The sequence below is a fragment of the Zeugodacus cucurbitae genome, chromosome 4 (genome assembly GCF_028554725.1).
Source record: "Zeugodacus cucurbitae isolate PBARC_wt_2022May chromosome 4, idZeuCucr1.2, whole genome shotgun sequence".
Taxonomy (NCBI): domain Eukaryota; kingdom Metazoa; phylum Arthropoda; class Insecta; order Diptera; family Tephritidae; genus Zeugodacus; species Zeugodacus cucurbitae.
In genome coordinates this window covers 62,837,159-62,863,694 of record NC_071669.1, presented here as the reverse complement: position 1 = coordinate 62,863,694, position 26,536 = coordinate 62,837,159, and the positions used below count along the sequence as shown (strand labels likewise).

The following is a 26,536-nucleotide window of genomic DNA, read 5'->3' as shown; positions in this document are numbered from 1 at the left end:
GATATAGGCCTACTGGAGAAAGGAGCATTTAAAAATGATGTCTAAAATGTAAAATTCCCAAAAGTGATTTCTAAAATGGCTAATCTAATTTTTTCGGTAGTGGCATCATTGTCCAATGTTATAAAAATGTGGATTTTGACAGAGCTCTCTCCGAACAAAAAGTTTCGTAGCATGTCATCTTTGATGGTGGTTTATATTTTCTGGATGTCCTTGGTAGAACTATTAGTTTTAGCCACTATTCGTGAAAGATCCAACATTGTGGTTGCAGTTGCTTCTTCTAGAATAGAGGGCACATTGGGCAAAGGATTGCGTACGGCTCATTCAAGACTAAAACAGTTAACATCTTCAAAATGTCGAAAATCATATGGAACGAATGGACAATGGCGCATAGACTTGCATTGGACTTACCAATCTGACGTTTGAGTTTAAACGACTTAAATTTCAGAGTCGTCTTGCATTCGCTATAAATATTAACGGATTATATACAGTTAGGAGGTCGAAAAAAAGGCATTGTTCAAGAATTTTTTCTCAGCAAACTATTTGGTTTATTGATTTGAAACTTGGCAGGTATATTATAACTACCTTAATCTATATTCACATATTTTTTATTGCCAAAAATAACTATCGTGAACGTTGATATTACCAATTTTGCAGAGGTCCGCAAAAAGAGGCCTCTTGCGGTGAGCACGATATCTCTGGACTGGATCATCTAAAATGCAAAAACCAAATAAATTTCATTAATATAATAAATAATCTAGTGATTGATTGAAGGAATTAGCCAAAAAAATGTTTGACAAAATGGCGGCTACTCAAAGCAATAGTTTCGATTTTCGACCAAAATTCGGGTCTTTAATTGTTTATAAAAATAAGAAATTTTCATCGGATGGGGAAATCCTTCGATTAATTACTAAAAGAAATATAGTTAAGAAGCTTGTGTAAAAATTTCAGACCGATCGTTTCAGCCGTTTCTGAGAAATTTTGCTCACCGACTTTGGAAACACCGTTTCGAGAAAAACGAGTTTAAAGTTTTGAGAGCACTTTACATGTCGTCGGCGCGCCTTCACTAATGTGTCTTCGAAAATATTCATCGGATGAAATTTTGTGTGCGTGTACTCAGATATATATATATATATATTTTGAAAATCCTAACCTTAAATAACCCCGTAACAAATGGAAACGCCAAACCTTGAAAGTTGATAATAAAACGAAAAATGTCGTCTATCACAACGTGATTGACTGGAAAGTGCAACCTATGCTCAAAAATAAATAACGAATGGAGAATAAATAAAAACTGTATTTGTATATTATTTTAATAAAAAAAATAACTCAATAAAACCAAAAATCTCCACATTTATTGCCTCTAAGGCGGAAGAAAGTTCTCCGCTGGGCCAGCTAGTAAATTTATAAATTAAGCACCAGTGAAGAAATCGGAACAAAACTTTGCACAAATACTGCATTTCTAGTGTGATATCGTTTCTCCAAAAATCACAAAAGTCCGACTAAAACTTTTCAAGACCACTCATATCGAACATGAGGACCTCAGTGCTAGTGACCAATTTTTTACCGCAAATATCGGTAACTCTCTGAGATATCCTGAAGAACTTCAAGGGAGATATGTCTTTTAACGGATCGCCTCCGTGCAGAAAATTTTGCAAAATCAGGTCAATACTTCCTCTGGCCCCATACACCTCATATACTTTAAATAAACATTTGGTTAACCTACCTAAATTCAGTAACCCTTAACCATGAAGGGTTACTTAAGAGGAATATTTCGATTTTTAAATTGATTGAATTCTTAAACGATACTTGTGAGAATTTTGGAGAAATGATATCTCGAGGTCTACTTGCCGGCATTAAAATTAATTAATTCTCAACGAAAGCTCATGAATAACTCTCACGGAATAAAATGTATTGATCTTAATTATCAGGTCCAATCAAAAAAAAAATTAGGAACCCCTTTTAGGCACGATCATCTTCATTGAAACGAGCACCACTTCCATTTCATCAAATACTAATTTATTTATTAATGCAAAATTTTATAATATAAATAGTGACGTATGAATCACTTACAGATTGAATTGATCTACAATATTTTGCTTAACTACTAGTACATCTCACGAATTCGGTTCAGACATGGGGTAATGTGTGGCAGACAAAAAAGCGCACTGTTGTTGATGGAAAGTTATCTTCCTATAGATCTCTTCACACTGTTGCTGATATTGCTGTTGTTGTAGAGTGACCAATTGTTGTTGCAACAGCTTCGTTTGTTGCTGGTGATGCAAGAACCATGCGTGCTGTTCTAGCAGCGCATGTTCCATCATCATTTGTTGCGTCCGCTCAATTTCTTGTGGAGTTGGAAAATATCTAGCCGTTGGCATTTGTGGATGTGGTACTCCCTGTGCCATTGCTTGATTAACGTTATATTTCGATTCAAATGCGTTTGTGACGACTTGCGCTTGTCCAGGTGACGCACTCTTCTTGATAGACTCAACTTCTGGGTTCACGGTCCAGTAATTTCCGCGTCCCGGATCGCTTGGTGGACGTGGTATCTTCATGAAACAGGAATTTGTAGTGAGCGTATGACGAATCTGGCACTGCCAGCCGCGTTGATCTTTTCGATAGTACGGAAAATTGTCCATGATCCACTGTTGGATGCTACTCAATGTTAGTTTCTGCTCCGGGCTGCTTCGTATGGCCATCGTCACCAACGCGGAGTAGGTGTAATTCGGTCTTATGTCGATTGGCTTGTTGTCTTCATCGTTCGAGAGTATGCTACGTATGGAAAAGTTCGACTCGAATATTGGTGACATTTTTCTGAAGAAGATGAACTATGTATGGACTTGTTTCGAGGGATAGATGTTGAAGATGTTTGTGCTGAAGAAGTGAGCTTGTTTCTCAGTGTGTTGTATGAGATGCAAATGCTGTCTGCTGACGAATCCTTTCGAATCCTTGGTATTTATATCATCAAAGTCAGGGAGTCACTGTGACTCAATATTCGTCTTATTTTGGCTGAGAGTTATTGAGTTTTTTGTTTTAAAGTCAAGTTAATATCAAAACCAAATTATAAAATCAAGGTTAAACCAAGGGTTATAATCTGGTACACCAGTAATTATATCAGCAATACAGCGATGTAGAATTTAAACCAACCAAGGACAGGAGATGGAACTGAAATTCCTAAGAAATGTCTACTGTCCCTTAGGTTCTTTTGTTAAAATAACTAAAGAAAAAATTAACGAAAAAATGAGATCAGTTTTTAAACAATACAATTAAACAATACAACAACAATAAGTAATGAAAGCAACGCTTTGAAAAGTAAAATGCTTTCCACGAAAGGGATTATATGGAACATGCACATGTGGTAAGCATCTATCGACTACCTGAGCTCTTGATCTGCTTCGGTAGGCTTAACTTTCATTATGTAACAGTTGTGTCAGTTTCATACCTGCTAACATCGCTTGACCATTAAAAAAGTTAGAGGCTTAAAGAACAATAGATTCTCCGCTGACCTTGATCACATTATTTTCCTGTGTTGACTTCTTTCCGCTGTAATTGATAGCTTTGAGAACAGTTGTTCTCTTTCATGATCTTTATTTCGTGACTTAGCATCGTTGGTTAAATAAATCGAAGTTACAGCCATGCATATCGGCTCTCAAGCAGGATAATGGACTTTAAAACCGACCTTTGTGGCAAGTACAGCTTTTCTTTGTTTCAAAACATCTTATGGAGATTGTGAAGCCATGTCATGACTTCCAGTCGCTTGGAGATAATTATGTTCGATGCATCTAAAGAGAGCAAGCTACAGAAGTGTTCCAAGAAATTAGTTTGAGGCCGTATAAAATGTTCTTCAAGGTAAGAAAGGGAAAATATGCATCAATAATTCTCTTGGAAAATAATCTTATATCATCTCAAAATATAAAGTCATTGAAATATGAATTTTAACCTATATTTCGTTTTATGTCTTTGGCATTTTTTGTGAAAAATTAAGTCTTTAAAGCTATTATAGTTTGATCCTCTATTACACTCTCAGCTTAACGCGAATTTCCCCTATGTTCAAGTCAGTGTCACTCCCTTACCTGCCACATCTGCAGAACAGCTGATATTGCTACGCGTCATTTTTCTACCTGAGATGACCTTTTTCCGGAATGATGTGTGGCTTATCTCAGAGCTTCTATGTTTTATTGTTTAAAACTCTATTGTTCTCGCCATAATTGACTTCATAACAATAGACTTTCTAACTTCTATATCACTTTCGAATGCTACAATTCTTTTTCCTGATTGATTTTTTACAACGGATTCGACGTTAGTTTGACATCATCAAACTCTTTGGAGAAGAGACGTGACGTTTAGCATATAAATACGAAAACGTTAACAGCGAAAGTCATCAGTCATTTTTATACATCCGCACAGAATATCACTAGAAACTCTTCTTTACTTCGTATATTCATCACATTCCAAATAATAATCCACAATGGCCCAACATCTGGATTCAAGCTTCTCCATCCGAAATTTGTTGGCAGGTCCTGATGGTACCAATCCAGCGCTGACACCACCACCATCCGATGGGTCTTTATCGCCCAATACCTCTATGTCGTCGAACGAAGAGAATCATGGAAGTCGACCGAACTTGACTTATAGTGCGTTGGTGACAATGGCGATACGAAGCAGTCCTGAAGGCAAACTGACGTTGAATGCAATACAAAATTGGATCAGTGATAACTTTCCCTTTTTCCGAAAGGATGAGCAAGGTTGGCAGAACCAAATACGGCAGACGCTAAGCACAAACTCATGTTTCCTTAAGATACCACGTGCTTTGGATGATCCTGGACGTGGAAACTATTGGGGCATGAGTCCAGATTTAGCAGCAGTTGCTTCTGTTAGTGTAGGTAACGGAGCTTCACTTGGTGCCTTAGTCAACGGTGTAGCACACCCCACAGCCCCAAACGCGGTATATTTCCCCACACCACAAGAAATAGGGGAAACTCAGCGAGCAATGCTGATGCAGGCGATGCAGGAACAGCATGCATGGTTTTCGTACCACCAACAACAGGCGCATATATTACAGCAACAATGGGTACAACTGCAGCAGCAACAACTTCAGCACCAATATGCAAAAATATACCAAAGACTTGTCTTCCACCAACAGCAGATGGCGTCTTTTACTGGACAGCAAGTTCTTTCCTAATTTTAACTGGTTATTAAAAGTATGTGATATTAGGTGTATTCTTATAATATCTAGTGTGAAAAGATAATAAAATATGAAAAATTAAAATTGAAAAAATATCGATTTCTTTTGGTGCAGTTTAGTCATATTGAAAGGAATGAGGCTTATGAAGCATCATGGCTTTAATGTATTGGTGGGCTACGTGTAGGTATTGTTGAAGCTAAAGTTGCCAAGGCTTTTCTTAATCTTTGGCAATCTTCGTTAAAGCGCAGTCACAATCTATAACTTGTAAAAATTCCGTGGAATGCGGGAACGAAATATTTATTTTATACTATACGTATTCATAGCTCGAAATAATTAATATAGTTTAGCAGAATATTGAAAAAATGAGCATATTTCACAGTTGGCTCAATCTTGGCTCCGATGACGATATTGATTACCCTCTTCACAGCCAGTCTTATTCTATTGCAAAGTCGAGGTTGATTTATGTTTCGCAGATGATAACAACTCACACTACTTTTAATTGCAAGTGTGTGGGGATAATTCCGGCAATATTAAGTAGTCTGTGGGACATACTGGTTTGTAGCTGTGTCAACTCTCCTGGAATGAAATCCTAAATTGTCGTATTGAGATCATCCACAACTTTGTTTTTTACCACCAAAATAGGTCATTCAATCAGCCAGTTATGGTTATTATATTGTGGTTTCAAGGTAGTCAGGAAAAGCTCCTCTTTATAGTCCATGAAGTGACAGAAATCTGTTGGAAATTTTATTAATCCGCCGAGGTGTCAACTGCCATTTCCTACCATTTCTAGCTGCTTCTACAGTTGCAGCTTTATATTGTTGCAAAAACACTCGTATGTAAACATTATTATTAATCCGTCGAGGTGTCAACTGCCATTTCCTACCATTTCCTACCATTTCCAACCGCTTCTACAATTGCAGTTTGATATTGTTGCAAAAACACTCGTATGTTAGTTGTTAATTGGCAATTCTTTATGTGTCGCCACAAATTATATGATTTTTGGCATGCGATTAGTTTGTCAGAAACAGTTGATCCAGGAATAACTGGAAGAGTCTGGCGCAAATCACCCGCCAACAGAATTATTATCTTTTATTTTATTTTATTTTTTTTTTTGTTAATGTTTTGTGCTTCTCAAGACAGCTAGCAACTCCAAGAAATTTGTGGAATGGGTCTGTGATGACGGTATTAAACGTATTATGGATCCCTCTTTGTTGATACAAACCCAAACGTGGAATGAAAATTTCTCTCATTTTCTAAAATGTGATAGACTGAAGGAGGTATAGTTAGTGCGACCATATAACCTTTAAAAGTCACATTAAGCGCTGACATTCTAGAAGGATTACTACTCCTTATAGACTATGTGACCGCACTTCATCTGATATTGCGAAGGACAAAAAGTGGTATATGTGTGATCTACCAGACTAATCCAACCAAATCTAGATTTCCAAAATTAATAAAGGATACAAGGTACAACTTTAACATACATCAGAAATATATATATACCGTAACAAATTCAAACTCAGAACCTTACGAACTTTGAAAAGCGAAATAAATCCACAAGTGTTTGGATAGCTCAACAGTCATGTGTTTTTTATTGAAATTTCAATCAGAATTTTGAAAACATCAAACATGCACTTTTTCCTATTTAATAAGATATTTGAAATCACCAAAAGAGTGGGGAAGAAGATAAAACTGCCGGCTTATGCTAAATGGTGGCCTTATTAAATTGACGATGGCGCTGGAATCTCATCAGCTTTTCATGAAAAGCTAACTGAACACTTTAGATAATTAAGATTAAGATACAATTTTGAACGCTTTTTAAAGTAATGCTATTCAAATGCAGGAAAAATTTAGTGTAAGAATATGAAATTATGAATCAATAATTCTCTTGGTGAATAATCTTATATCATCTCAAAATGTAAAGTCATTGAAATATAAATTCTAACATATATTTCGTTTTATGTCATGGACATTTTTTTGTGGATAATTTAAAAGTGTTATAAGCTAGTTTGATCATCTATAACGTTCTTAGTGTGTCAAGTGTCACTCTGTTACCTGCCACATCTGCAGAACAACTGATATTGCTACGCGTCACTTTTCTACCTGAGATGACCTTTTCCCGGAGTAATTTGTGACTTATCTCAGAGCTTCTATGTTCTATTGTTTTTAAATTGTATAGTTCTCGCCATAATTGATTTCGACTTTTTAACTTCTATATCACTTTCGAATGCTATAATCCTTTTTCCTGACCTTGATTTTTTGACAAGGCATTCGACGTTATTTTGACATCATCAAACTCTTTGGAGCAGAGATGTGCCTCTTAGCATATAAATACGAAATCGTTCAGAGCGAAAGTCATCAGTCATTTTTAGACATCCGTACAGAATAGCATTTGAAATTCTACTTTACTTCGTATAAACTTCACACTCTCAACAATCATCCACAATGGCCCAAAATCTGGAATCCAACTTCTCCATCAGAAATTTGTTGGCAGGCCCAGATGGCACCAACCCAGCGCTGACACCACCACCATCCGATGGGTCTCTTTCGCCCAACATTTCCATGTCGTCGAATGAAGATAATAATGGAAGTCGACCGAACTTGACGTATAGTGCGTTGGTGTCTATGGCGATCCGAAGTAGTCCTGAGGGCAAGCTGACTTTGAATGCAATACAAAGTTGGATCAGTGATAACTTTCCCTTTTACCGAAAGGATGAGCAAGGCTGGCAGAACCAGATCAGACAGACACTAAGCACGAACTCATGCTTCCTTAAGGTGCCACGTGCTTTGGACGACCCTGGACGTGGAAACTATTGGGCGTTGAGTTCTGAATTACCAGCAGTTCGTACTGCCAGTGTGGGAAATGGAAGTGCGATCGGAGCATTGATAAATGGTGTACCACATCCTCAGGCTCCAAATGCGGTTTACTTCCCCACGCCCCACGAGGTACAAGAAGCTCACCAGATCCAGTTAGTACAGGCGCTACATGAGCAGCATGCTTGGTATCAGTATCATCTCCAACAAACACAACTATTGCAGCAACAATTGTTTATACTGCAACAACAACAGGCTCAGCAGCACTATCAGGACGTATACCAGAAACTAATGTTCCATCAACAACAAGTCGAGTTTCTGACTTCGCAGCAAATATCCACATAAGAAATTTATATTAAGTAGTTCACACTATATCAGAATATCGTATATAGACATTCGTTAGTTAGTAAGATAGAGTGACTTATTAAAGCCAGTATTGATTGTGATATCGAAAATAATTTCTGTTAAAAAAAAATGATTAAATAAAAATAGAAGAAAAATAAAAAAGTTTTCATTATTAAACTTTTGTTCTTGAAACGCGAATAGAAATTTATGAAAGCGATAACAAAAATGTATGGTGAAGATTGTATAGTAGTTCTGCTTAACAACCACTGTACTTTCCATATAACAAAAATCTTTATAATATACAATATATATTATATAAAAGAAAGTCGTGTTCGTTACTCCATTCATAACTGAAGGACGGCTGAACCGTTTTGACTTAAATTTGGTTTGGTGGTAGCTTAAGACCGGGGACAGAATACTTTTTATTACATTACCATGACGTGAGTAAACTGTGAAAAAAAAAACGCAACAAACATTCCATATAAAACAGAAATTAATTTACTTATTTATACTTAGTATATAAGTATATCTAAGGTAGTATATAAATGATATAGGCCTGCTGGAGAAAGGAGCATTTAAAAATAATGTCTAAAATGCAAAATTCCCAAAAGTGATTTCTAAAATGGCTAATCTAATTTTTTCGGTAGTGGCATCATTGTCCAATGTTATAAAGATGTGGATTTTGACAGAGCTCTCTCAGAACAAAAAGTTTCGTAGCATGTCATCTTCGATGATGGTTTATATTTTCTGGATGTCCTTGGTAGAACTGAAAACACATTCCTAATGCCATTAGTTTTAGCCACTATTCGTGAAAGATCCAACATTGTGGTTGCAGTTGCTTCTTCTAGAATAGAGGGCACATTGGGCAAAGGATTGCGTACGGCTCATTCAAGACTAAAACAGTTAACATCTTCAAAATGTCGAAAATCATATGGAACGAATGGACAATGGCGCATAGACTTGCATTGGACCTACCAATCTGACGTTTGAGTTTAAACGACTTAAATTTCCGAGTCGTCTTGCATTCGCTATAAATATTAACGGATTATATACAGTTAGGAGGTCGAAAAAAAGGCATTGTTCAAGAATTTTTTCTCAGCAAACTATTTGGTTTATTGATTTGAAACTTGGCAGGTATATTATGACTACCTTAATCTATATTCACATATTTTTTATTGCCAAAAATAACTATCGTGAACGTTGATATTGCCAATTTTGCAGAGGTCCGCAAAAAGAGGCCTCTTGCGGTGAGCACGATATCTCTGGACTGGATCATCTAAAATGCAAAAACCAAATAAATTTCATTAATATAATAAATAATCTAGTGATTGATTGAAGGAATTAGCCAAAAAAATGTTTGACAAAATGGCGGCTACTCAAAGCAATAGTTTCGATTTTCGACCAAAATTCGGGTCTTTAATTGTTTATAAAAATAAGAAATTTTCATCGGATGGGGAAATCCTTCGATTAATTACTAAAAGAAATATAGTTAAGAAGCTTGTGTAAAAATTTCAGACCGATCGTTTCAGCCATTTCTGAGAAATTTTGCTCAACGACTTTGAAAACACCGTTTCGAGAAAAACGAGTTTAAAGTTTTGAGAGCACTTTACATGTCGTCGGCGCGCCTTCACTAATGTGTCTTCGAAAATATTCATCGGATGAAATTTTGTGTGCGTGTACTCAGATATATATATATATATATATATATATATATATATTTTTTGAAAATCCTAACCTTAAATAACCCCTTAACAAATGAAAACGCCAAACCTTGAAAGTTGATAATAAAACGAAAAATGTCGTCTATCACAACGTGATTGACTGGAAAGTGCAACCTATGCTCAAAAATAAATAACGAATGGAGAATAAATAAAAACTGTATTTGTATATTATTTTAATAAAAAAAATAACTCAATAAAACCAAAAATCTCCACATTTATTGCCTCTAAGGCGGAAGAAAGTTCTCCGCTGGGCCAGCTAGTAAATTTATAAATTAAGCACCAGTGAAGAAATCGGAACAAAACTTTGCACAAATACTTGCAAACTTTTCAAGACCACTCATGTCGAACATGAGGACCTCAGTGCTAGTGACCAATTTTTTACCGCAAATATCGGTAACTCTCTGAGATATCCTGAAGAACTTCAAGGGAGATATGTCTTTTAACGGATCGCCTCCGTGCAGAAAATTTTGCAAAATCAGGTCAATACTTCCTCTGGCCCCATACACCTCATATACTTTAAATAAACATTTGGTTAACCTACCTAAATTCAGTAACCCTTAACCATGAAGGGTTACTTAAGAGGAATATTTCGATTTTTAAATTGATTGAATTCTTAAACGATACTTGTGAGAATTTTGGAGAAATGATATCTCGAGGTCTACTTGCCGGCATTAAAATTAATTAATTCTCAACGAAAGCTCATGAATAACTCTCACGGAATAAAATGTATTGATCTTAATTATCAGGTCCAATCAAAAAAAAATTAGGAACCCCTTTTAGGCACGATCATCTTCATTGAAACGAGCACCACTTCCATTTCATCAAATAATAATTTATTTATTAATGCAAAATTTTATAATATAAATAGTGACGTATGAATCACTTACAGATTGAATTGATCTACAATATTTTGCTTAACTACTAGTACATCTCACGAATTCGGTTCAGACATGGGGTAATGTGTGGCAGACAAAAAAGCGCACTGTTGTTGATGGAAAGTTATCTTCCTATAGATCTCTTCACACTGTTGCTGATATTGCTGTTGTTGTAGAGTGACCAATTGTTGTTGCAACAGCTTCGTTTGTTGCTGGTGATGCAAGAACCATGCGTGCTGTTCTAGCAGCGCATGTTCCATCATCATTTGTTGCGTCCGCTCAATTTCTTGTGGAGTTGGAAAATATCTAGCCGTTGGCATTTGTGGATGTGGTACTCCCTGTGCCATTGCTTGATTAACGTTATATTTCGATTCAAATGCGTTTGTGACGACTTGCGCTTGTCCAGGTGACGCACTCTTCTTGATAGACTCAACTTCTGGGTTCACGGTCCAGTAATTTCCGCGTCCCGGATCGCTTGGTGGACGTGGTATCTTCATGAAACAGGAATTTGTAGTGAGCGTATGACGAATCTGGCACTGCCAGCCGCGTTGATCTTTTCGATAGTACGGAAAATTGTCCATGATCCACTGTTGGATGCTACTCAATGTTAGTTTCTGCTCCGGGCTGCTTCGTATGGCCATCGTCACCAACGCGGAGTAGGTGTAATTCGGTCTTATGTCGATTGGCTTGTTGTCTTCATCGTTCGAGAGCATGCTGCGTATGGAAAAGTTCGACTCGAATATTGGTGACATTTTTCTGAAGAAGATGAACTATGGACTTGTTTCGAGGGATAGATGTTGAAGATGTTTGTGCTGAAGAAGTGAGCTTGTTTCTCAGTGTGTTGTATGAGATGCAAATGCTGTCTGCTGACGAATCCTTTCGAATCCTTGGTATTTATATCATCAAAGTCAGGGAGTCACTGTGACTCAATATTCGTCTTATTTTGGCTGAGAATTATTGAGTTTTTTGTTTTAAAGTCAAGTTAATATCAAAACCAAATTATAAAATCAAGGTTAAACCAAGGGTTATAATCTGGTACACCAGTAATTATATCAGCAATACAGCGATGTAGAATTTAAACCAACCAAGGACAGGAGATGGAACTGAAATTCCTAAGAAATGTCTACTGTCCCTTAGGTTCTTTTGTTAAAATAACCAAAGAAAAAATTAACGAAAAAATGAGATCAGTTTTTAAACAATACAATTAAACAATACAACAACAATAAGTAATGAAAGCAACGCTTTGAAAAGTAAAATGCTTTCCACGAAAGGGATTATATGGAACATGCACATGTGGTAAGCATCTATCGACTACCTGAGCTCTTGATCTGCTTCGGTAGGCTTAACTTTCATTATGTAACAGTTGTGTCAGTTTCATACCTGCTAACATCGCTTGACCATTAAAAAAGTTAGAGGCTTAAAGAACAATAGATTCTCCGCTGACCTTGATCACATTATTTTCCTGTGTTGACTTCTTTCCGCTGTAATTGATAGCTTTGAGAACAGTTGTTCTCTTTCATGATCTTTATTTCGTGACTTAGCATCGTTGGTTAAATAAATCGAAGTTACAGCGATGCATATCGGCTCTCAAGCAGGATAATGGACTTTAAAACCGACCTTTGTGGCAAGTACAGCTTTTCTTTGTTTCAAAACATCTTATGGAGATTGTGAAGCCATGTCACGACTTCCAGTCGCTTGGAGATAATTATGTTCGATGCATCTAAAGAGAGCAAGCTACAGAAGTGTTCCAAGAAATTAGTTTGAGGCCGTATAAAATGTTCTTCAAGGTAAGAAAGGGAAAATATGCATCAATAATTCTCTTGGAAAATAATCTTATATCATCTCAAAATATAAAGTCATTGAAATATGAATTTTAACCTATATTTCGTTTTATGTCTTTGGCATTTTTTGTGAAAAATTAAGTCTTTAAAGCTATTATAGTTTGATCCTCTATTACACTCTCAGCTTAACGCGAATTTCCCCTATGTTCAAGTCAGTGTCACTCCCTTACCTGCCACATCTGCAGAACAGCTGATATTGCTACGCGTCATTTTTCTACCTGAGATGACCTTTTTCCGGAATGATGTGTGGCTTATCTCAGAGCTTCTATGTTTTATTGTTTAAAACTCTATTGTTCTCGCCATAATTGACTTAATAACAATAGACTTTCTAACTTCTACATCACTTTCGAATGCTATATTCCTTTTTCCTGATTGATTTTTTTACAACGGATTCGACGTTAGTTTGACATCATCAAACTCTTTGGAGAAGAGACGTGACGTTTAGCATATAAATACGAAAACGTTCACAGCGAAAGGCATCAGTCATTTTTATACATCCGCACAGAATATCACTAGAAACTCTTCTTTACTTCGTATATTCATCACATTCCAAATAATAATCCACAATGGCCCAACATCTGGATTCAAGCTTCTCCATCCGAAATTTTTTGGCAGGTCCTGATGGTACCAATCCAGCGCTGACACCACCACCATCCGATGGGTCTTTATCGCCCAATACCTCTATGTCGTCGAACGAAGAGAATCATGGAAGTCGACCGAACTTGACTTATAGTGCGTTGGTGACAATGGCGATACGAAGCAGTCCTGAAGGCAAACTGACGTTGAATGCAATACAAAATTGGATCAGTGATAACTTTCCCTTTTTCCGAAAGGATGAGCAAGGTTGGCAGAACCAAATACGGCAGACGCTAAGCACAAACTCATGTTTCCTTAAGATACCACGTGCTTTGGATGATCCTGGACGTGGAAACTATTGGGGCATGAGTCCAGATTTAGCAGCAGTTGCTTCTGTTAGTGTAGGTAACGGAGCTTCACTTGGTTCCTTAGTCAACGGTGTAGCACACCCCACAGCCCCAAACGCGGTATATTTCCCCACACCACAAGAAATAGGGGAAACTCAGCGAGCAATGCTGATGCAGGCGATACAGGAACTGCAAGCATGGTTTTCGTACCACCAACAACAGGCGCATATACTACAGCAACAATGGGTACAACTGCAGCAGCAACAACTTCAGCACCAATATGCAAAAATATACCAAAGACTTGTCTTCCACCAACAGCAGATGACGTCTTTTACTGGACAGCAAGTTCTTTCCTAATTTTAACTGGTTATTAAAAGTATGTGATATTAGGTGTATTCTTATAATATCTAGTGTGAAAAGATAATAAAATATGAAAAATTAAAATTGAAAAAATATCGATTTCTTTTGGTGCAGTTTAGTCATATTGAAAGGAATGAGGCTTATGAAGCATCATGGCTTTAATGTATTGGTGGGCTACGTGTAGGTATTGTTGAAGCTGAAGTTGCCAAGGCTTTTCTTAATCTTTGGCAATCTTCGTTAAAGCGCAGTCATAATCTATAACTTGTAAAAACTTCCGTGGAATGCGGGAACGAAATATTTATTTTATACTATACGTATTCATAGCTCGAAATAATTAATATAGTTTAGCAGAATATTGAACAAATGAGCATATTTCATAGTTGGCTCAATCTTGGCTCCGATGACGATATTGATTACCCTCTTCACAGCCAGTCTTATTCTATTGCGAAGTCGAGGTTGATTTATGTTTCGCAGATGATAACAACTCACACTACTTTTAATTGCAAGTGTGTGGGGATAATTCAGGCAATATTAAGTAGTCTGTGGGACATACTGGTTTGTAGCTGTGTCAACTCTCCTGGAATGAAATCCTAAATTGTCGTATTGAGATCATCCACAACTTTGTTTTTTTACCACCAAAATAGGTCATTCAATCAGCCAGTTATGATTATTATATTGTGGTTTCATGTCAGGAAAAGCTCCTCTTTATAGTCCATGAAGTGACAGAAAACTGTTGGAAATTTTATTAATCCGCCGAGGTGTCAACTGCCATTTCCTACCATTTCTAGCTGCTTCTACAGTTGCAGCTTTATATTGTTGCAAAAACACTCGTATGTAAACATTATTATTAATCCGTCGAGGTGTCAACTGCCATTTCCTACCATTTCCAACCGCTTCTACAATTGCAGTTTGATATTGTTGAAAAACACTCGTATGTTAGTTGTTAATTGGCAATTCTTTATGTGTCACCACAAATTATATGATTTTTGGCATGCGATTAGTTTGTCAGAAACAGTTGATCCAGGAATAACTGGAAGAGTCTGGCGCAAATCACCCGCCAACAGAATTATTACCTTTTATTTTATTTTTTTTTTTTTTTTTGTTAATGTTTTGTGCTTCTCAAGACAGCTAGCAACTCCAAGAAATTTGTGGAATGGGTCTGTGGTGACGGTATTAAACGTATTATGGATCCCTCTTTGTTGATACAAACCCAAACGTAGAATGAAAATTTCTCTCATTTTCTAAAATGTGATAGACTGAAGGAGGTATAGTTAGTGCGACCATATAACCTTTAAAAGTCACATTAAGCGCTGACATTCTAGAAGGATTACTACTCCTTATAGACTATGTGACCGCACTTCATCTGATATTGCGAAGGACAAAAAGTGGTATATGTGTGATCTACCAGACTAATCCAACCAAATCTAGATTTCCAAAATTAATAAAGGATACAAGGTACAACTTTAACATACATCAGAAATATATATATACCGTAACAAATTCAAACTCAGAACCTTACGAACTTTGAAAAGCGAAATAAATCCACAAGTGTTTGGATAGCTCAACAGTCATGTGTTTTTTATTGAAATTTCAATCAGAATTTTGAAAACATCAAACATGCACTTTTTCCTATTTAATAAGATATTTGAAATCAGCAAAAGAGTGGGGAAGAAGATAAAACTGCCGGCTTATGCTAAATGGTGGCCTTATTAAATTGACGATGGCGCTGGAATCTCATCAGCTTTTCATGAAAAGCTAACTGAACACTTTAGATAATTAAGATTAAGATACAATTTTGAACGCTTTTTAAAGTAATGCTATTCAAATGCAGGAAAAGTTTAGTGTAAGAATATGAAATTATGAATCAATAATTCTCTTGGTGAATAATCTTATATCATCTCAATATGTAAAGTCATTGAAATATAAATTCTAACATATATTTCGTTTTATGTCATGGACATTTTTTTGTGGATAATTTAAAAGTGTTATAAGCTAGTTTGATCATCTATAACGTTCTTAGTGTGTCAAGTGTCACTCTGTTACCTGCCACATCTTCAGAACAACTGATATTGCTACGCGTCACTTTTCTACCTGAGATGACCTTTTTCCGGCGTAATTTGTGACTTATCTCAGAGCTTCTAGGTTCTATTGTTTTTAAATTGTATAGTTCTCGCCATAATTGATTTAAGAACAACCGACCTTTTAACTTCTATATCACTTTCGAATGCTATAATCCTTTTTCCTGACCTTGATTTTTTGACAAGGCATTCGACGTTATTTTGACATCATCAAACTCTTTGGAGCAGAGATGTGCCTCTTAGCATATAAATACGAAATCGTTCAGAGCGAAAGTCATCAGTCATTTTTAGACATCCGTACAGAATAGCACTTGAAATTCTACTTACTTCGTATAAACTTCACACTCTCAACAATCATCCACAATGGCCCAAAATCTTGAATCCAACTTCTCCATCAGAAATTTGTTGGCAGGCCCAGATGGCACCAACCCAGCGCTGACACCACCACCATCCGATGGGTCTCTATCGCCCAACATTTCCATGTCGTCGAATGAAGATAATAATGGAAGTCGCCCAAACTTGACTTATAGTGCGTTGGTGACAATGGCGATACGAAGCAGTCCTGAAGGCAAACTGACGTTGAATGCAATACAAAATTGGATCAGTGATAACTTTCCCTTTTACCGAAAGGATGAGCAAGGCTGGCAGAACCAGATCAGACAGACACTAAGCACGAACTCATGCTTCCTTAAGGTGCCACGTGCTTTGGACGACCCTGGACGTGGAAACTATTGGGCGTTGAGTTCTGAATTACCAGCAGTTCGTACTGCCAGTGTGGGAAATGGAAGTGCGATCGGAGCATTGATAAATGGTGTACCACATCCTCAGGCTCCAAATGCGGTTTACTTCCCCACGCCCCACGAGGTATAAGGAGCTCACCAGATCCAGTTAGTACAGGCGCTACATGAGCAGCATGCTTGGTATCAGTATCATCTCCAACAAACACAACTATTGCAGCAACAATTGTTTATACTGCAACAACAACAGGCTCAGCAGCACTATCAGGACGTATACCAGAAACTAATGTTCCATCAACAACAAGTCGAGTTTCTGACTTCGCAGCAAATATCCACATAAGAAATTTATATTAAGTAGTTCACACTATAAAAGACATTCGTTAGTTAGTAAGTAAGATAGAGTAACTAATGAAAGCCAGTATTGATTGTGATATCGAAAATATTTTCTGTTAAAAAATAATTAAATAAAAATGCAAGAAAAATAAAAAAGTTTTCATTATTAAACTTTTGTTCTTGAAACGCGAATAGAAATTTATGAAAGCGATAACAAAAATGTATTGTGAAGATTGTATAGTAGTTCTGCTTAACAACCACTGTACTTTCCATATAACAAAAATCTTTATAATATACAATATATATTATATAAAAGAAAGCCGTGTTCGTTACTCCATTCATAACTGAAGGACGGCTGAACCGTTTTGACTTAAATTTGGTTTGGTGGTAGCTTAAGACCGGGGACAGAATACTTTTTATTACATTACCATGACGTGAGTAAACAGTGAAAAAAAACGCAACAAACATTCCATATAAAAACATTCTCATAAAAATGAAAACGAAAAAATGCTGATAGCAAAATGAAAAAATTTTCAATCATCACCAGAAATTAAATTTAGTAGTACAAATTAATGTACCCCTGTTTAATCATCAACAAAATAAGTGTGTCATACACTAATTGATGAAGAAAATGGTAGCAAAGATTACATGATACGAAACCCTCTTATTTTTCCTCAAACCGACCCACCCCTGATCTCATATTTTCAGTTGGTAGCAATGCGAGTTGAAGAAATTTTTGACAGCTCATGTCAGAAAAGGTGGGATGCCATAAGTAATACCGTTAGGAAATGCACTGATAATATTAAATTTTATGAAACTACTATTTTGCTATTCTTTGTTATAAATCACATATATTTGTATTTATTATATATTTTATGTTAATAAATTAATATATTTTGTTGCATGAATGTATAAAAAATCACGTTTTTATCTTCTTACTTATTTATACTTAGTATATAAGAATATCTAAGGTAGTATATAAATGATATAGGCCTACTGGAGAAAGGAGCATTTAAAAATAATGTCTAAAATGTAAAATTCCCAAAAGTGATTTCTAAAATGGCTAATCTAATTTTTTCGGTAGTGGCATCATTGTCCAATGTTATAAAAATGTGGATTTTGACAGAGCTCTCTCAGAACAAAAAGTTTCGTAGCATGTCATCTTCGATGATGGTTTATATTTTCTGGTTGTCCTTGGTAGAACTGAAAACACATTCCTAATGCCATTAGTTTTAGCCACTATTCGTGAAAGATCCAACATTGTGGTTGCAGTTGCTTCTTCTAGAATAGAGGGCACATTGGGCAAAGGATTGCGTACGGCTCATTCAAGACTAAAACAGTTAACATCTTCAAAATGTCGAAAATCATATGGAACGAATGGACAATGGCGCATAGACTTGCATTGGACCTACCAATCTGACGTTTGAGTTTAAACGACTTTAATTTCAGAGTCGTCTTGCATTCGCTATAAATATTAACGGATTATATACAGTTAGGAGGTCGAAAAAAAGGCATTGTTCAAGAATTTTTTCTCAGCAAACTATTTGGTTTATTGATTTGAAACTTGGCAGGTATATTATGACTACCTTAATCTATATTCACATATTTTTTATTGCCAAAAATAACTATCGTGAACGTTGATATTGCCAATTTTGCAGAGGTCCGCAAAAAGAGGCCTCTTGCGGTGAGCACGATATCTCTGGACTGGATCATCTAAAATGCAAAAACCAAATAAATTTCATTAATATAATAAATAATCTAGTGATTGATTGAAGGAATTAGCCAAAAAAATGTTTGACAAAATGGCGGCTACTTAAAGCAATAGTTTCGATTTTCGACCAAAATTCGGGTCTTTAATTGTTTATAAAAAAAAAGAAATTTTCATCGGATGGGGAAATCCTTCGATTAATTACTAAAAGAAATATAGTTAAGAAGCTTGTGTAAAAATTTCAGACCGATCGTTTCAGCCGTTTCTGAGAAATTTTGCTCACCGACTTTGGAAACACCGTTTCGAGAAAAACGAGTTTAAAGTTTTGAGAGCACTTTACATGTCGTCGGCGCGCCTTCACTAATGTGTCTTCGAAAATATTCATCGGATGAAATTTTGTGTGCGTGTACTCAGATATATATATATATATATATATTGAAAATCCTAACCTTAAATAACCCCTTAACAAATGAAAACGCCAAACCTTGAAAGTTGATAATAAAACGAAAAATGTCGTCTATCACAACGTGATTGACTGGAAAGTGCAACCTATGCTCAAAAATAAATAACGAATGGAGAATAAATAAAAACTGTATTTGTATATTATTTTAATAAAAAAATAACTCAATAAAACCAAAAATCTCCACATTTATTGCCTCTAAGGCGGAAGAAAGTTCTCCGCTGGACCAGCTAGTAAATGTATAAATTAAGCACCAGTGAAGAAATCGGAACAAAACTTGCAAACTTTTCAAGACCACTCATATCGAACATGAGGACCTCAGTGCTAGTGACCAATTTTTTACCGCAAATATCGGTAACTCTCTGAGATATCCGGAAGAACTTCAAGGGAGATATGTCTTTTAACGGATCGCCTCCGTGCAGAAAATTTTGCAAAATCAGGTCAATACTTCCTCTGGCCCCATACACCTCATATACTTTAAATAAACATTTGGTTCTTCTTCTTCTTAACTGGCGTAGAAACCGCTTACGCGGTTATAGCCGAGTCCACAACAGTGCGCCACGCATCTCTCCTTTTGGCGGTTTGGCGCCAATTGGTAATACCAAGTGAAGACAGGTCCTTCTCCACCTGGTCCTTCCACCGGAGTGGAGGTCTCCCTCTTCCTCGGCTTCCACCAGCGGGTACTGCATCGAAAACTTTCAGAGCTGGGGCACTTTCATCCATTCGAACAACATGACCCAGCCAGCGTAGCCGCTGTCTTTTTATTCGCTGGACTATGTCTATGTCGTCGAACAACACATACAGCTCATCATTCCATCTTCTGCGGTATTCGCCGTTGCCAATGTTTAAGGGACCGTAAATCTTCCGCAAAACCTTTCTCTCGAAAACTCCTAGTGCCGTCTCATCGGATGTTGACACCGTCCACGCTTCTGCACCATAAAGTAGGACGGGAATGATGAGGGACTTGTAGAGTTTAGTTTTTGTTCGTCGAGAGAGGACTTTACTTTTCAATTGCCTACTCAGTCCATAGTAGCACCTGTTGGCAAGAGTGATTCTGCGTTGGATTTCAAGGCTGACATTATTATCGGTGTTAATGTTGGTTCCTAGGTATACGAAATTATCTACAACTTCAAAGTTATGACTGTCAACAGTGACGTGGGAGCCAAGACGCGAATGCGCTGACTGTTTGTTTGATGACAGGAGATAATATATTTGGTTAACCTACCTAAATTCAGTAACCCTTAACCATGAAGGGTTACTTAAGAGGAATATTTCGATTTTTAAATTGATTGAATTCTTAAACGATACTTGTGAGAATTTTGGAGAAATGATATCTCGAGGTCTACTTGCCGGCATTAAAATTAATTAATTCTCAACGAAAGCTCATGAATAACTCTCACGGAATAAAATGTATTGATCTTAATTATCAGGTCCAATCAAAAAAAAAAATTAGGAACCCCTTTTAGGCACGATCATCTTCATTGAAACGAGCACCACTTCCATTTCATCAAATAATAATTTATTTATTAATGCAAAATTTTATAATATAAATAGTGACGTATGAATCACTTACAGATTGAATTGATCTACAATATTTTGCTTAACTACTAGTACATCTCACGAATTCGGTTCAGACATGGGGTAATGTGTGGCAGACAAAAAAGCGCACTGTTGTTGATGGAAAGTTATCTTCCTATAGATCTCTTCACACTGTTGCTGATATTGCTGTTGTTGTAGAGTGACCAATTGTTGTTGTAACAGCTTCGTTTGTTGCTGGTGATGCAAGAACCATGCGTGCTGTTCTAGCAGCGCATGTTCCATCATCATTTGTTGCGTCCGCTCAATTTCTTGTGGAGTTGGAAAATATCTAGCCGTTGGCATTTGTGGATGTGGTACTCCCTGTGCCATTGCTTGATTAACGCTATATTTCGATTCAAATGCGTTTGTGACGACTTGCGCTTGTCCAGGTGACGCACTCTTCTTGATAGACTCAACTTCTGGGTTCACGGTCCAGTAATTTCCGCGTCCCGGATCGCTTGGTGGACGTGGTATCTTCATGAAACAGGAATTTGTAGTGAGCGTATGACGAATCTGGCACTGCCAGCCGCGTTGATCTTTTCGATAGTACGGAAAATTGTCCATGATCCACTGTTGGATGCTACTCAATGTTAGTTTCTGCTCCGGGCTGCTTCGTATGGCCATCGTCACCAACGCGGAGTAGGTGTAATTCGGTCTTATGTCGATTGGCTTGTTGTCTTCATCGTTCGAGAGCATGCTGCGTATGGAAAAGTTCGACTCGAATATTGGTGACATTTTTCTGAAGAAGATGAACTATGTATGGACTTGTTTCGAGGGATAGATGTTGAAGATGTTTGTGCTGAAGAAGTGAGCTTGTTTCTCAGTGTGTTGTATGAGATGCAAATGCTGTCTGCTGACGAATCCTTTCGAATCCTTGGTATTTATATCATCAAAGTCAGGGAGTCACTGTGACTCAATATTCGTCTTATTTTGGCTGAGAGTTATTGAGTTTTTTGTTTTAAAGTCAAGTTAATATCAAAACCAAATTATAAAATCAAGGTTAAACCAAGGGTTATAATCTGGTACACCAGTAATTATATCAGCAATACAGCGATGTAGAATTTAAACCAACCAAGGACAGGAGATGGAACTGAAATTCCTAAGAAATGTCTACTGTCCCTTAGGTTCTTTTGTTAAAATAACTAAAGAAAAAATTAACGAAAAAATGAGATCAGTTTTTAAACAATACAACAACAATAAGTAATGAAAGCAACGCTTTGAAAAGTAAAATGCTTTCCACGAAAGGGATTATATGGAACATGCACATGTGGTAAGCATCTATCGACTACCTGAGCTCTTGATCTGCTTCGGTAGGCTTAACTTTCATTATGTAACAGTTGTGTCAGTTTCATACCTGCTAACATCGCTTGACCATTAAAAAAGTTAGAGGCTTAAAGAACAATAGATTCTCCGCTGACCCTGATCACATTATTTTCCTGTGTTGACTTCTTTCCGCTGTAATTGATAGCTTTGAGAACAGTTGTTCTCTTTCATGATCTTTATTTCGTGACTTAGCATCGTTGGTTAAATAAATCGAAGTTACAGCGATGCATATCGGCTCTCAAGCAGGATAATGGACTTTAAAACCGACCTTTGTGGCAAGTACAGCTTTTCTTTGTTTCAAAACATCTTATGGAGATTGTGAAGCCATGTCATGACTTCCAGTCGCTTGGAGATAATTATGTTCGATGCATTTAAAGAGAGCAAGCTACAGAAGTGTTCCAAGAAATTAGTTTGAGGCCGTATAAAATGTTCTTCAAGGTAAGAAAGGGAAAATATGCATCAATAATTCTCTTGGAAAATAATCTTATATCATCTCAAAATATAAAGTCATTGAAATATGAATTTTAACCTATATTTCGTTTTATGTCTTTGGCATTTTTTGTGAAAAATTAAGTCTTTAAAGCTATTATAGTTTGATCCTCTATTACACTCTCAGCTTAACGCGAATTTCCCCTATGTTCAAGTCAGTGTCACTCCCTTACCTGCCACATCTGCAGAACAGCTGATATTGCTACGCGTCATTTTTCTACCTGAGATGACCTTTTTCCGGAATGATGTGTGGCTTATCTCAGAGCTTCTATGTTTTATTGTTTAAAACTCTATTGTTCTCGCCATAATTGACTTAATAACAATAGACTTTCTAACTTCTATATCACTTTCGAATGCTATAATCCTTTTTCCTGATTGATATTTTTACAACGGATTCGACGATTAGTTTGACATCATCATCATCTGGATTCAAGCTTCTCCATCCGAAATTTGTTGGCAGGTCCTGATGGTACCAATCCAGCGCTGACACCACCACCATCCGATGGGTCTTTATCGCCCAATACCTCTATGTCGTCGAACGAAGAGAATCATGGAAGTCGACTGAACTTGACTTATAGTGCGTTGGTGACAATGGCGATACGAAGCAGTCCTGAAGGCAAACTGACGTTGAATGCAATACAAAATTGGATCAGTGATAACTTTCCCTTTTTCCGAAAGGATGAGCAAGGTTGGCAGAACCAAATACGGCAGACGCTAAGCACAAACTCATGTTTCCTTAAGATACCACGTGCTTTGGATGATCCTGGACGTGGAAACTGTTGGGGCACGAGTCCAGATTTAGCAGCAGTTGCTTCTGTTAGTGTAGGTAACGGAGCTTCACTTGGTGCCTTAGTCAACGGTGTAGCACACCCCACAGCCCCAAACGCGGTATATTTCCCCACACCACAAGAAATAGGGGAAACTCAGCGAGCAATGCTGATGCAGGCGATGCAGGAACAGCATGCATGGTTTTCGTACCACCAACAACAGGCGCATATATTACAGCAACAATGGGTACAACTGCAGCAGCAACAACTTCAGCACCAATATGCAGAAATATACCAAAGACTTGTCTTCCACCAGCAGCTTCGTTGGTTAATCTTTGGCAATCTTCGTTAAAGCGCAGTCATAATCTATAACTTGTAAAAACTTCCGTGGAATGTGGGAACGAAATATTTATTTTATACTATACGTATTCATAGCTCGAAATAATTAATATAGTTTAGCAGAATATTAAACAAATGAGCATATTTCATAGTTGGCTCAATCTTGGCTCCGATGACGATATTGATTACCCTCTTCACAGCCTAAACGACTTAAATTTCCGAGTCGTCTTGCATTCGCTATAAATATTAACGGATTATATACAGTTAGGAGGTCGAAAAAAAGGCATTGTTCAAGAATTTTTTCTCAGCAAACTATTTGGTTTATTGATTTGAAACTTGGCAGGTATATTATGACTACCTTAATCTATATTCACATATTTTTTATTGCCAAAAATAACTATCGTGAACGTTGATATTGCCAATTTTGCAGAGGTCCGCAAAAAGAGGCCTCTTGCGGTGAGCACGATATCTCTGGACTGGATCATCTAAAATGCAAAAACCAAATAAATTTCATTAATATAATAAATAATCTAGTGATTGATTGAAGGAATTAGCCAAAAAAATGTTTGACAAAATGGCGGCTACTCAAAGCAATAGTTTCGATTTTCGACCAAAATTCGGGTCTTTAATTGTTTATAAAAATAAGAAATTTTCATCGGATGGGGAAATCCTTCGATTAAATACTAAAAGAAATATAAATATTTTGCTCACCGACTTTGGAAACACCGTTTCGATAAAAACGAGTTTAAAGTTTTGAGAGCACTTTACATGTCGTCGGCGCGCCTTCACTAATGTGTCTTCGAAAATATTCATCGGATGAAATTTTGTGTGCGTGTACTCAGATATATATATATATATTTTGAAAATCCTAACCTTAAATAACCCCTTAACAAATGAAAACGCCAAACCTTGAAAGTTGATAATAAAACGAAAAATGTCGTCTATCACAACGTGATTGACTGGAAAGTGCAACCTATGCTCAAAAATAAATAACGAATGGAGAATAAATAAAAACTGTATTTGTATATTATTTTAATAAAAAAAATAACTCAATAAAACCAAAAATCTCCACATTTATTGCCTCTAAGGCGGAAGAAAGTTCTCCGCTGGGCCAGCTAGTAAACTTATAAATTAAGCACCAGTGAAGAAATCGGAACAAAACTTTGCACAAATACTTGCAAACTTTTCAAGACCACTCATATCGAACATGAGGACCTCAGTGCTAGTGACCAATTTTTTACCGCAATTATCGGTAACTCTCTGAGATATCCTGAAGAACTTCAATTGAGATATGTCTTTTAACGGATCGCCTCCGTGCAGAAAACTTTGCAAAATCAGGTCAATACTTCCTCTGGCCCCATACACCTCATATACTTTAAATAAACATTTGGTTAACCTACCTAAATTCAGTAACCCTTAACCATGAAGGGTTACTTAAGAGGAATATTTCGATTTTTAAATTGATTGAATTCTTAAACGATACTTGTGAGAATTTTGGAGAAATGATATCTCGAGGTCTACTTGCCGGCATTAAAATTAATTAATTCTCAACGAAAGCTCATGAATAACTCTCACGGAATAAAATGTATTGATCTTAATTATCAGGTCCAATCAAAAAAAAAATTAGGAACCCCTTTTAGGCACGATCATCTTCATTGAAACGAGCACCACTTCGATTTCATCAAATAATAATTTATTTATTAATGCAAAATTTTATAATATAAATAGTGACGTATGAATCACTTACAGATTGAATTGATCTACAATATTTTGCTTAACTACTAGTACATCTCACGAATTCGGTTCAGACATGGGGTAATGTGTGGCAGACAAAAAAGCGCACTGTTGTTGATGGAAAGTTATCTTCCTATAGATCTCTTCACACTGTTGCTGATATTGCTGTTGTTGTAGAGTGACCAATTGTTGTTGCAACAGCTTCGTTTGTTGCTGGTGATGCAAGAACCATGCGTGCTGTTCTAGCAGCGCATGTTCCATCATCATTTGTTGCGTCCGCTCAATTTCTTGTGGAGTTGGAAAATATCTAGCCGTTGGCATTTGTGGATGTGGTACTCCCTGTGCCATTGCTTGATTAACGCTATATTTCGATTCAAATGCGTTTGTGACGACTTGCGCTTGTCCAGGTGACGCACTCTTCTTGATAGACTCAACTTCTGGGTTCACGGTCCAGTAATTTCCGCGTCCCGGATCGCTTGGTGGACGTGGTATCTTCATGAAACAGGAATTTGTAGTGAGCGTATGACGAATCTGGCACTGCCAGCCGCGTTGATCTTTTCGATAGTACGGAAAATTGTCCATGATCCACTGTTGGATGCTACTCAATGTTAGTTTCTGCTCCGGGCTGCTTCGTATGGCCATCGTCACCAACGCGGAGTAGGTGTAATTCGGTCTTATGTCGATTGGCTTGTTGTCCTCATCGTTCGAGAGTATGCTGCGTATGGAAAAGTTCGACTCGAATATTGGTGACATTTTTCTGAAGAAGATGAACTATGTATGGACTTGTTTCGAGGGATAGATGTTGAAGATGTTTGTGCTGAAGAAGTGAGCTTGTTTCGCAGTGTGTTGTATGAGATGCAAATGCTGTCTGCTGACGAATCCTTGCGAATCCTTGGTATTTATATCATCAAAGTCAGGGAGTCACT

The 26,536-nt window shown here is 37.0% G+C and overlaps 9 protein-coding genes across 9 annotated transcripts; 5 read left to right on the top strand and 4 right to left on the bottom strand.

Annotated features, from left to right (window-relative positions):
- Positions 1–2,114: 2,114 nt before the first annotated feature.
- Positions 2,115–2,810, bottom strand: LOC128921729 (forkhead box protein I1-like). The gene has a single exon (XM_054229893.1). It carries the CDS (start codon positions 2,808–2,810, stop codon positions 2,115–2,117), a length of 696 nt encoding a protein of 231 aa, XP_054085868.1.
- Positions 2,811–4,468: 1,658 nt separating this feature from the next.
- Positions 4,469–5,182, top strand: LOC128921728 (fork head domain transcription factor slp1-like). The gene has a single exon (XM_054229892.1). It carries the CDS (start codon positions 4,469–4,471, stop codon positions 5,180–5,182), a length of 714 nt encoding a protein of 237 aa, XP_054085867.1.
- A 2,448-nt stretch (positions 5,183–7,630) lies between these two features.
- Positions 7,631–8,344, top strand: LOC128921727 (forkhead box protein I3-like). The gene is made up of 2 exons (XM_054229891.1): positions 7,631–8,131; positions 8,255–8,344. The coding sequence occupies exons 1-2, from the start codon at positions 7,631–7,633 to the stop codon at positions 8,342–8,344; spliced, it is 591 nt and encodes a 196-aa protein (XP_054085866.1).
- Positions 8,345–10,996: 2,652 nt separating this feature from the next.
- LOC128921726 (forkhead box protein I1-like) lies at positions 10,997–11,692 on the bottom strand. The gene has a single exon (XM_054229890.1). It carries the CDS (start codon positions 11,690–11,692, stop codon positions 10,997–10,999), a length of 696 nt encoding a protein of 231 aa, XP_054085865.1.
- A 1,655-nt stretch (positions 11,693–13,347) lies between these two features.
- On the top strand, positions 13,348–14,061 carry LOC128921725 (forkhead box protein A2-like). Its single transcript, XM_054229889.1, has one exon. It carries the CDS (start codon positions 13,348–13,350, stop codon positions 14,059–14,061), a length of 714 nt encoding a protein of 237 aa, XP_054085864.1.
- Positions 14,062–16,505: 2,444 nt separating this feature from the next.
- On the top strand, positions 16,506–17,012 carry LOC128921724 (forkhead box protein fkh-2-like). The gene has a single exon (XM_054229888.1). It carries the CDS (start codon positions 16,506–16,508, stop codon positions 17,010–17,012), a length of 507 nt encoding a protein of 168 aa, XP_054085863.1.
- Positions 17,013–20,997: 3,985 nt separating this feature from the next.
- LOC128921723 (forkhead box protein I1-like) lies at positions 20,998–21,693 on the bottom strand. The gene has a single exon (XM_054229887.1). The coding sequence runs from the start codon at positions 21,691–21,693 to the stop codon at positions 20,998–21,000; it is 696 nt and encodes a 231-aa protein (XP_054085862.1).
- A 1,605-nt stretch (positions 21,694–23,298) lies between these two features.
- LOC128921722 (fork head domain transcription factor slp1-like) lies at positions 23,299–23,889 on the top strand. Its single transcript, XM_054229886.1, has one exon. It carries the CDS (start codon positions 23,299–23,301, stop codon positions 23,887–23,889), a length of 591 nt encoding a protein of 196 aa, XP_054085861.1.
- A 1,778-nt stretch (positions 23,890–25,667) lies between these two features.
- LOC128921721 (forkhead box protein I1-like) lies at positions 25,668–26,363 on the bottom strand. The gene has a single exon (XM_054229885.1). It carries the CDS (start codon positions 26,361–26,363, stop codon positions 25,668–25,670), a length of 696 nt encoding a protein of 231 aa, XP_054085860.1.
- Between the last annotated feature and the right edge of the window lie 173 nt (positions 26,364–26,536).

What these genes read in the sequence shown, in the direction of transcription:
- LOC128921723 (XM_054229887.1), bottom strand. Translation starts at nt 21,693, where the DNA reads ATGTCACCAATATTCGAGTCGAACTTTTCCATACGCAGCATGCTCTCG.
- LOC128921729 (XM_054229893.1), bottom strand. Translation starts at nt 2,810, where the DNA reads ATGTCACCAATATTCGAGTCGAACTTTTCCATACGTAGCATACTCTCG.
- LOC128921725 (XM_054229889.1), top strand. Translation starts at nt 13,348, where the DNA reads ATGGCCCAACATCTGGATTCAAGCTTCTCCATCCGAAATTTTTTGGCA.
- LOC128921722 (XM_054229886.1), top strand. Translation starts at nt 23,299, where the DNA reads ATGTCGTCGAACGAAGAGAATCATGGAAGTCGACTGAACTTGACTTAT.
- LOC128921726 (XM_054229890.1), bottom strand. Translation starts at nt 11,692, where the DNA reads ATGTCACCAATATTCGAGTCGAACTTTTCCATACGCAGCATGCTCTCG.
- LOC128921721 (XM_054229885.1), bottom strand. Translation starts at nt 26,363, where the DNA reads ATGTCACCAATATTCGAGTCGAACTTTTCCATACGCAGCATACTCTCG.
- LOC128921727 (XM_054229891.1), top strand. Translation starts at nt 7,631, where the DNA reads ATGGCCCAAAATCTGGAATCCAACTTCTCCATCAGAAATTTGTTGGCA. An exon ending in ACTTCCCCACGCCCCACGAG is followed by an intron (nt 8,132 to 8,254) that starts GTACAAGAAGCT and finishes CAACAACAACAG; the next exon opens with GCTCAGCAGCACTATCAGGA.
- LOC128921728 (XM_054229892.1), top strand. Translation starts at nt 4,469, where the DNA reads ATGGCCCAACATCTGGATTCAAGCTTCTCCATCCGAAATTTGTTGGCA.
- LOC128921724 (XM_054229888.1), top strand. Translation starts at nt 16,506, where the DNA reads ATGGCCCAAAATCTTGAATCCAACTTCTCCATCAGAAATTTGTTGGCA.